Here is a 9,415-nt window from a genome sequence, read left to right as displayed (position 1 = left end):
AATGGGGAGGATAGGAAACAGGAGGCTGCCATGTTGAATAGGATGGTCAGGGAAGGTGACCTGTGAAGACAGGGAAGAGGTGAGGGAGTGCTCCAGGGAGCTACCTGGGAGAAGAAGGTTCCAGGCTACAGCAAATGCAGAGGGCATGGCCAACATGCTTGAGGAAGGGCCAAGAAAGCCAGCGTGGCTGCAGAAAGTGAGAGTCGTAGGAGGTGGGGTTAGGGAGGTAGGGTCACCAGAGCAAGCACCTGCGTCTCGCTGCGATGGGGGAAGGCCCGGGCCGAGGGGCGCAGGAGGGCTGGAGTGTAGGCGACCAGCTGCAGCGACCAAGCCCGGGAGGCCATGGGTTTCCAGCCGTGCCGTCGTCAGCGTCCGGAGGCTAACGCCGGGCTCCCAGCTCGCCCCCAGCTCGCAGGAGCCGCCTCCGGGGACCCAGGGCGGAGTCCTGGGCCGGCCGGGTCACGTGGCCGCGAGCGGGCGCCCCCTGGCGCGGGGAAAGGAGCGGCGGCGGCGGCGGCGGCGGCGGGATGGCGGCGGCAGTGTCCGGAGCGGGGGAACGCGGAGAGCCGGGCCAGCCGGGCCAGCCGGGCCGCCGGGCGCTGTACTTCTGCGGGAGCGTCCGCGGCGGGCGCGAGGACCGGGCGCTGTACGGGCGGATCGTGTCGCGGCTGCGGCGCTTCGGGGCGGTGCTCACGGAGCACGTGGCGGCCGCCGAGCTGGGCGCGCGCGGTGAGGCGGGCGGCTGGGCTCGGGCGGCGCGGCGCGGTGAGGCGGGCGGGTCCCGCCCCGCTACCTAGATTGCACTCCGGCCGCGGGTCCCCCTGGCCCGGAGACCGTCGCCTCCTGCCAAGCCGGGAAGGGAGGCAGAGCTCGGACAGCGTGGGTCCCAGGGAGCTTGCGGGTGGGAGGCCGGGCTCCGCGTTCATTTGTTCTCTTGACTTTGATTCTTTCCTGGAGAACTTTCTTCTCCTCTTTCCAGGGACGGAGCAGGGAGGAGCAGAGTGAGAATGAATGGGGCTGCTGCAGTTCCCGCCTCACGCGCAGCCATCTGCTCCCCCACCTGCTTCCCCCTTGGCGGTCAAAGTATCCGCCCTCTCTTGGACCCCACGAACCCCCCGTTTTCCCCGCCACCATCTCTCTCACGCCCTCTCATCAGGCTGTTTACTTCCTGGCTGCTGGGTCTTTCTAAAGCGTGGCTTTTATCAGTTTTGGTCTGGAATCTCCGCGAGTCTTCTAGTTTGAAAGTTGTGCCTAGAACTCTTTGCACTTCTGCTCAGAAAAACTTTTAAGTGCTTTCCCCTCGCCAGACCCAGGAGCGGAGCCAGGTTTTGTGGGATCTAACGCAATTCTGAGAGACCTCTTTAAAAAGGTGTGATGTAGTTTTTGGAATGTTGGTGAGGTTGGGGTCCAGAGCCGTGGCCAAGAAAGAATTCTTGAAATGTTTTTGGTGGAAAAAAGGTGATTTTATAAGCGCAGGTACAGGACTTGTGGGCAGAAAGAGCTGCTGCACTAGGGTTGCGAGGAATGGCTGATTATATACTTGAGAGTTGGGAGAGGTAAGGAAAAAGGAAGGTGTCCAAGAGGGCTTTGGTATGCTGAAGAAGATACTGGAGGGCTTGCCATTGTCAGGCTAAGGTGGTTTTCCCTGTAGCAAAGCATTAAGACTGTTGGGAGCTTCCTGGAGGAACATTATACTCTGCCTGCCTCAAGTACTTGTCACTGGGCGGCAGGTTCTAAGGGCATTTCATTTTTACCTGCATTTCCTTCTACTTTTGTTTCCGACATCCCTGTGGAGGGGAGAGTGATGTTAGGGCTCCAGGAAATTGAGTTATGGTTCTCTGGAAGTTAGGTTATTGATAAGAATGCTTTTTCCTTGTAAATCACTAAGACATTGGTAAACTGATGGGAGACTCCTGTCCTCCTGGCTGTGGTCTCTATGAGTTCACCATTTGTGTTTCCTTCTGTTAGTTTAGGGCAGGCAGGAGTGCCTGAGGAAGGTCCCGCAGATCCCACCTCGGGGTGGGGCGGGGGTTGCCCCGTCAGCTTGTGCTTTGTTCTCAGCTTGCCTTCTCCCTCATCAGGTGAAATCCCAAACCAAAACTGCTAGGGCGTTGGAAAGGGTCTGTGCAGGTGCGGGACCCTGAAACTTAAAGGTTCCTTGGTTTCAGGGCATGTCCTGTCCATGCCCCCCTCCCCCAGTGGTTCTGGAATTTAGTGTGCTCAAATGTAGTGTGAAGGAACTTGTTTAAAATGCAGGTGCACGTCGCCATCTGGGGTGAAGGCTTAGGATGTATTTTTAACAAGCTCTCCAGGGATTCTGCTCTGATTGGAGCAGTAACATTTCTTCAAGCCTGAACTGAGAGGCTTCGCCTCTGACCCGTTAGAGCCACTCCTACCATCCTTCCCACCACGTTGTATTCCCGCACTGGTGCTCAAAGTTTGGTGGGGCTCACAATCGCCCGGAGAGCTCATGAAGCAGCCGGCGTGCTCTCAAGCTGTCAGCTGATGCTGGTGCCCAGCGAAGCTGGAGAAGCACTTGGTCAGGCTCTGGTCGTTCAGCCTTTCTTTGCACGGGCGGGGGCTCTTGCTCCTGCCTGCCGTTTTCCCGCGCCCCAGGCGGCTATTCCTCTCCATCTCTGATCCCTGACCCACAGTGAGGTATAGTCCTTCCCGTAGTCTCCTCTGTATCCCTCATCTGGCCCTGACCACATCTCTCCTGGAAGTTTTCTTGTGACTATTCCATTTCATCCTTTCCCTGGAGCTTTAGTGTCGAGTGGGTCCTCGGAGGTCACCTAGCATGCCTTCCTGCCCTGCCTGAGCAGGACACATATGGGGGTGGCGAGGGCAGAGGAGAGGTACTGAGTGCTGAGGACCAGGCAGGGGCCTGGCCTTAACCAGCTTTTCCTCCTCCACAGGGGAAGAGGCTGCTGGGGGTGACAGGCTCATCCATGAGCGGGACCTGGCCTGGCTGCAGCAGGCAGATGGTGAGCGGTCCCCCCTCCCACCCACAAACCCCTCTGGGGTGTTAGATCCCCTGGACATGCCTGTCGTCCACACCTGGGAGTACCCTTCTCACCACATCAAGACTCTGTCATCTGTCCCTTAGTAAGCCCCAGATATTGAGCGCAGTCTCTTCTTTCTTCCCAGTGGTGGTGGCAGAAGTGACCCAGCCATCGTTGGGTGTGGGCTACGAGCTGGGCCGGGCCGTGGCCCTCAATAAGCGGGTCCTGTGCCTCTTCCGTCCGCAGTCTGGCCGAGGTGAGTGCTCCAAGCCCTGGGCAGCCCCTCCTCCCGCCCCAGCTTTCTGCAGACCCAGCCCTTGGGGGCTCTGAGGACAGTGCCTACCCCCCAGAATGGGAAGGGAGTGGAGAGAGGGAGCGTGGATGGAAGACACCTTCACCTCCCTCCGCCCTCCCCAGTGCTTTCAGCCATGATCCGAGGAGCAGCAGATGGCTCAAGGTTCCAGGTGTTGGACTACGAGGAGGGCCAGGTGGAGGCCATGCTGGATCGTTACTTTGAGGCTGACCCTCCCTAGCAGGGGGCTGCCTCCCCTGACCCAACTGCTCCATTTAACCCCACTTTGTTAATTCTTCTAATCCCAGACTCTGCCCTAGTACCCTTCCTACCTCTTTGCCCCAGTTTCAAATTAAAAGGTATGTTTAAAATTCTACCTATGTCTATATGAGTTGGGGGGGGCGGGACAGGTCCTCAGGAATATCCTTTTCTTTCCTGCTTCACTTCAAGATGCAGAGAGACCTGTTAACATTCTGTACCCCAGGCTCCCCAAGAGAGAGTACTTCCTAATGCTCTCAGACTCCTGCCAGGAACGTTCAAGAGTTTGGAGGAAGGCTGGGGCGGGGGGGGGGGGGCGGTGGTGGCTGTTTCTCCGTCTCCTCTGATGCTGGGTGGGGTCTGGGGCAAGCCGACAGGCCTGTACCTGGCCCTGGACCGTGTGGACCTTCATTTCCCTTTGTCAGCTTAGGTCAAATTGGTCTGCTTGGTGCCTTTTCTGAGAACACAAGCGTCTAGAGGTCTAAAAGAAAAGTGAAGAATGAGGGTTGGGGGTATGTAGAGGGAGCGGGGAGCTGATGCTAGCCTTTGGGGACGCAGCTGCGCAGACTGCTTCCAGAGAAGTATTTGGAAAAAAGTGTATTCAGTAAACAGAAGGTACTGCAGACACTGGGAATCGCCTCCCCCAACGATGGCAGGAAGGGGCGACCTCACCCCCTCGGCCCTCATCCAGGGCTGGCTCCAGGTGTTCCCTGTGTCCTGCCCCTCAGTCATAGGCCTCATCATCCTCCTCCTCGTCACCGAAGAAGAAAGTGTCTCGGTCCAGGTTCTCAGACTCCTCGTCATAGGAAAAGCTGTCGTTGTCCAGCTCCTCATCAAACTCGTCCTGCTGCCACTCGGGCCCGTCGTCATCATCGTCGTCGTCATCGTCCTCCTCATCTACCTCCAGCCCCGAGGAGCCCTGGGACCTGGGGAGGGAGGGAGAGCGCCATCCTCAGCCCCAGGCGAAGCCACACGGCGCCCACGCCCCTGCAGCGGCTCTGCCCACCCTACTCACTGACTGCCAGGCACGTTGGATCCTTTCGCCTCTCGGGCCTCTAACGATGGGCTCTGCAGACCAACCCGGAAGTCCTGGCGAGGAGCCGGGGAGATGTGGGAAGTCGGAGAGTAGAGGAGGACCTGGGCCTCTGCCCAGCATTCCTTCACCCACCGTTCTCTGCTGGCCTCCCCCACAGAGGTGCTCCCACCTCCTCTCCGTCATCCCGGGACTCCACAGCCCCAAGCCTGCGTGTCCCGGAACTCGGGCGGTCTCTGGGGACATGGGTCATGCTGGTGAGGCCCCCCCATCCCCGCGCTTCGGGAGCTAACGGTGTATGTTCCTGTCCTGTCTGCCCAAGTTATTTACTCCTCTGTAAGCTCCCCAAGGACAGGTCTCCTCGTTTAGACGAAACGTCAGTGTATCAGACCTGGGAAGAACCTCAGTGGATCCCGATCCCAACGTCCCACTTGGGAACTATGGGAAAGTTCCCAGAGTGAGCACACATCTGGGCAAATACCCCTGATGTGGGCAGACCATTCTGTAGCACTCGCCAGGTGGCTGAGTGGCAGAGCCCAGCTGCATCTGGGAGGCTGGCCTAGGAGCTGGGTGCGCGCCCAGGTCTCCACACAGCCCTTTCCTCTTCGCTGCCTTTCCTTTTGCAGCCCCCCCAGGGCAGGGGCTGTGCTGGGCCCAGGAGGCCCGCGTGGGCCGTGCACCTGCATAGAATGCTGCAGAATAGCCAGCAGCCTCTCCTGGATCCTCCGCAGCAGCTCCAGGCCCGTGCTAAGGCAGTCGGCTCGCAGGAGGCGCAGGGATGAGGCCAGGTCTCGGCACCGCAGCAGCGTCTCCTCTGCAGAGGGGGCAAGGCACAGGGGCTCCCTCCCTCCTTCCACTCCTTCCTTCAAACACCTACTGAACGTCTACCAAGTCCTACCAACACCTGCCAGGCAGGGCTCTAGACTAGACATTCGTTCTCGGGGCACCTCCGTCCCAGTGGAGGGAGGCAGACGGTAATTGAACAGGTCAGGTGAAGGCCTGTGCCCTCAGGCACCTTACGGCAAGTACCACGTACCCTCATACCTGAATTCTAAAAGGCTGTTATCGGTGATAAGGCTGTGAAGAATGAGGACAGTGCGGTGGGGAGCTGGGTTGGGAGTGCTGTTTGCCCACTGTTTGCTGGGAGGGGATGCTGGGCGTGCAGATGGGAAAGGAGTGTGCAAACGGGCGGGGGGGCGGGCCGCACCGAGGAGTATCTGCAGGGCGTTGGTGTGCAGCTCCAGGTTCTCGGTCTGCTGCTCCAGCACGTCCGCGTGCTCCGCGTCCTGGCTGTAGAAGCTGTACACGCAGGCGTAGGCCAGCACCTGTGGAGCCCCCGTCGGCCTTGCCTTGCTCAGCCTTGGCACCTCCCCACCCCCACTGCCTCATGCCCTCCATCCCACAGGGTCAGAGTCCCGCGGCCCCGCCCCCAGCACCCCCACCCCGACCTTGCGAGCCTGCTCCAGTCCCCGGCAGGCGTCACTGAGGAAGGTGAAGGATTTGGGGGGTGGCACCTCGTGGATGGCAGACACGCGGTCCCGCAGGCTCACAGCGAACTCCTGTGCAGGGTGAGGGGATCAGGGCGGCGGGCAGCCCTCCCCGCCCGCCCACAACGGCTTGGCACCCACTCCATGCGGATCTTGGGCCCCTGGCCGGCCGTCCACCCCAGCCCTTCGACCTTCTCACCCACGCAACTGTTTGCTCCCTGCTCACCCGGGCCTGGTGATGGAAAGTACATCTCTCGTTATAGTCCTGAAACCGCTTCTCCTGGCGAGCTGCTCTGCTCACCTGGTAGGGACAGATTGAGAGGGAGGGCTCTGGGGTGCTCTGCTGGGCAGGACGGCGTGAACACACCAGGCACCCCGGCATACAGGCCTTCGGACACTTCACCCAGACCTTTTCATTTAATCCTGACTCTGAAGTAGGTCACATCACTGTCCCCTTCTGCAGCAGAGGGTGCCAAGGCGTGGGCAAGGCAACTGGCCCAAAGCCACCTACTAAGCAGCGGTGCCTGGCTCTGATGTGAGGCCCGGCCTCTGCTCTGCTCTGGCCTAGTGCCTCTGAGGAGGCACGGACCTCCCAGGACAGAACTCCCAGCACCTGCAGGCCCAGGTGGCTTCTGTCTTCCCACTGAGCCTCTGTCCCAACAGCTGTTCGGCTGCTCAGGACACAGAGCCCACTCTGCCCAGCATGCCATCCCGACTGCCCTTGGGCCTCCCGGCCCCGGCCCCAGCCCTGGCCCCTTACCATGGCAGAGCAGTTGTAATAGTCTTTGTGATTTGGCTTCCAGGACTTGAGGCAGCGCCAGCAGAATCCGTGGTTGCATTTGGCACAGGTCATACTAAGGAGGAAGCTGGCTGGTCAGAGCAACACCCGGGAACTGGGAACACCCGGATGAGGCCTGGAGGCCCCACTGAACCTGCCCTGGCCCCTCCGTGCCCTGACAGTCTCTAACCTTACCAATCCCTAGTGCACGCACCCTCGCTTCCAAGCCCCTTACAGTGCAGACTTAAAAGCAGGGGAAGGAGCGTAAAGGAGCAGCAGTCACCGGAGGTTGCCACGACAGGGGTGGTGACTGCCCTCCTCTGCTCAGCTCTCTGGTAAGCCCCACGGGCCCTCCATACCTCCAGGCCTCCCACCCTCTCCCGTGACCTCTGACCCCACCAACGCCCGCAGTACCCCCCTTACTGCAGACACCCTTCGTTCTTCTCAATGGGAGCCTGGCAGCTGGGACAGCGCTTGGAGATGAGCTTGGCCAGGTGCTTGCTCTGGGCCTCCACGCTCATGCCGTCGTAGTAGCCGCCGTCATCGACCCACTGGGACATGTGGCCACAGCTGGCAGGGTAGTGTGCCTAGAGCAGGAGGGGGCCGGGAGGACACGGCCGAGCCCTGAGCCCTGGCCAAGGGTGGTGCCGTGGGTGTGCAGAGGAGGGAGGTTGCATGTGGAGGACTGCAGGCGGAGGAACAGAGCTCAACCCGATGGCAGAGGGTGAGGACAAGACAGAGTGGGTGAGTGTGAGTGTGTGTGTGTGTGGCAGAGAGGGGTGCTGGCAGATGAGGGGTATAGGCCTTGCTCAGGGGCAGGGCTGGGCAGGTACCCACCTCAGGGAAACTACAGTTGAAGCAGGAGGCCCAGCCACACTTGGAGCAGGTGGTCCCACAGCCCAGGCCCTGGCGGCACAGGATGCGGTCGCAGCCCTGGGGGTTGGTGCACCAGGTCAGGTTGGAGCAGCTCTCCACGTAGCCACGCAGGAGGGCCTTCTCGTACTGTGGAGACATAGGCACCACCAGGTGAGGGCATGGCTCTCCAGGACACACCTCTGTAACCACCACCCCTCCCCACCCCGTCCCCTGCATGTCAGTCCACTCCCTGGGGCCTGCCCCTCTGGCTGCATACCGCCGCCTCCCACAGAAGAGGGGCTACCTTGGAGATGACGTCCGGGGAGGAGACAATGGCCCGGATGAAGGCTCCAGTGGGCTGCGCAGGGCAGTCGGCAATGGGGCAGGTGCAATTCAACACAAGGTTCTGCTCAATCCGAGTTGTCAGATACTCATTCCAGCAAGACTGGGGGGGAAGGAGGGGCTGCTCAGGGACAGCGGGGGAGCAGCACAGGATGCTGGTGTCCTGGTAACTCACCTAGCACCCATCCCTGACAATATGGAAGGCCAGAGACAAGCCTGCTCCCGAGCAACCTCAAACCGGACCCTAACTTTTCTGGCTTTTATGGGTTTTCCCGGGATTGGCCCAAATCACAGCTCCCTTTGAGAATGTGTGGGTCAGGACAGTGGTCTCATTTTAATTATTGCTGGGATGGACATGGAGGGAATGGGTAAGAGAATCAAGAAAAAGGAGATGATTCAAGTGCTAAGAAAGATTTGGAGAAAGCAAGAAAGTCGGAGAGGAAGGAGGGCTGGGGCAGTAGGGCGCCTTTTCCCCACCAGCTGACCTTGGACACTGTGAACGCTGCCGTGGCCTCTCCTCCCCACTCATCTGCTCTCCTGGCTCCTCGCTGCTCCCATCTCTCCAGACCCAGCCTCTTCACAAAACAGCCTCACCCACCGCCTCCCCCCAATCCCAGTCACCGGTGTCGGAAGCCTCACATCTCTCGATCCTTTTCTAGCTCCTGCGTCACTTCGCCACCCTAAATCAGGCCATTATCCCGTCACCCCTAAATTGCAGCAGGAGTTTGTCCCCATAAGTGGTCTTCCTGCCCCGATCCCTCCTCCATGCAATCCACTTGGTTTAGGTGTGATCAGCAGCCTGAGCCTCCTAAAACACTCCATTAATGACCCCCTTCCTTCACACTGCCCACTGTAGAGCTTTCCAAGATGATGCATCTAGACCCCGGGGGAGGGTGTGAATCCTTATCAGTGGTACCAAAGCTCCAGGGCAAATGAAAAGTGCCTTACCCGACTATTTTTACTCAAAGCAAAGTACTAAACAGAACAAAACAAAACCCTTTTATAGTGAAACAAATCTGGGTAAACTGGGAAGTTGAATGCAGAATTCCTGCATTTTTGAGATAAAACAGGAAAACGCTCCAAATTCAGACCACACACTCGCAAGCACACAGGCCCGATAGGGTCCCTTATGGCCTAGAGCTCAAAGGCCGGCCTCTCAGTTTGGAGCCCCTCCCACTTCCCTAAGGAGCCCCTCTGCCATGGCTTCTTCTAGCTTCTGCTGTCCTCCCTGTCCAGCCCACCTGGAATGCAGTCTCCAGCCTGTATCCCCCTCCTGCCCCGCCAACCTTGCCTGTCACTCAAGGCTCACACGCAAAAGCCTCCTCGGACAGCCGCAAGCCCCAGGATTTCCCTTCTCGGAGTGCTCTT

At 59.5% G+C, this 9,415-nt stretch overlaps 2 protein-coding genes across 3 annotated transcripts in view; one reads left to right on the top strand and one right to left on the bottom strand.

Moving 5' to 3' along the window:
* The first annotated feature begins 497 nt into the window (after positions 1-497).
* On the top strand, positions 498-3,676 carry DNPH1 (2'-deoxynucleoside 5'-phosphate N-hydrolase 1). Its single transcript, XM_026507409.4, has 4 exons — positions 498-729; positions 2,916-2,984; positions 3,148-3,258; positions 3,420-3,676. The coding sequence occupies exons 1-4, from the start codon at positions 528-530 to the stop codon at positions 3,533-3,535; spliced, it is 498 nt and encodes a 165-aa protein (XP_026363194.1). The 5' UTR covers positions 498-527; the 3' UTR covers positions 3,536-3,676.
* Positions 3,677-4,136: 460 nt separating this feature from the next.
* CUL9 (cullin 9) overlaps positions 4,137-9,415 on the bottom strand; it is a 36,986-nt gene continuing 31,707 nt past the window's right edge. For both annotated transcript variants that reach the window (XM_026507407.4, XM_026507408.4), the window contains exons 32-41: positions 8,010-8,150; positions 7,688-7,852; positions 7,274-7,437; positions 6,833-6,926; positions 6,299-6,373; positions 6,034-6,144; positions 5,793-5,910; positions 5,266-5,399; positions 4,568-4,641; positions 4,137-4,478 (exon numbers count right to left, since the gene is read on the bottom strand). In XM_026507407.4, coding sequence (XP_026363192.1) covers positions 4,277-4,478; positions 4,568-4,641; positions 5,266-5,399; positions 5,793-5,910; positions 6,034-6,144; positions 6,299-6,373; positions 6,833-6,926; positions 7,274-7,437; positions 7,688-7,852; positions 8,010-8,150 — 1,278 coding nt within the window. In that variant the 3' untranslated portion in view covers positions 4,137-4,276. The remainder of the gene's footprint in view (positions 4,479-4,567; positions 4,642-5,265; positions 5,400-5,792; positions 5,911-6,033; positions 6,145-6,298; positions 6,374-6,832; positions 6,927-7,273; positions 7,438-7,687; positions 7,853-8,009; positions 8,151-9,415) is intronic.

This window comes from Ursus arctos, unplaced genomic scaffold (genome assembly GCF_023065955.2).
Source record: "Ursus arctos isolate Adak ecotype North America unplaced genomic scaffold, UrsArc2.0 scaffold_29, whole genome shotgun sequence".
Classification (NCBI taxonomy): domain Eukaryota; kingdom Metazoa; phylum Chordata; class Mammalia; order Carnivora; family Ursidae; genus Ursus; species Ursus arctos.
Note: the sequence above shows the minus strand (reverse complement) of the source record. Positions and strands in the feature narration are given on the sequence as shown.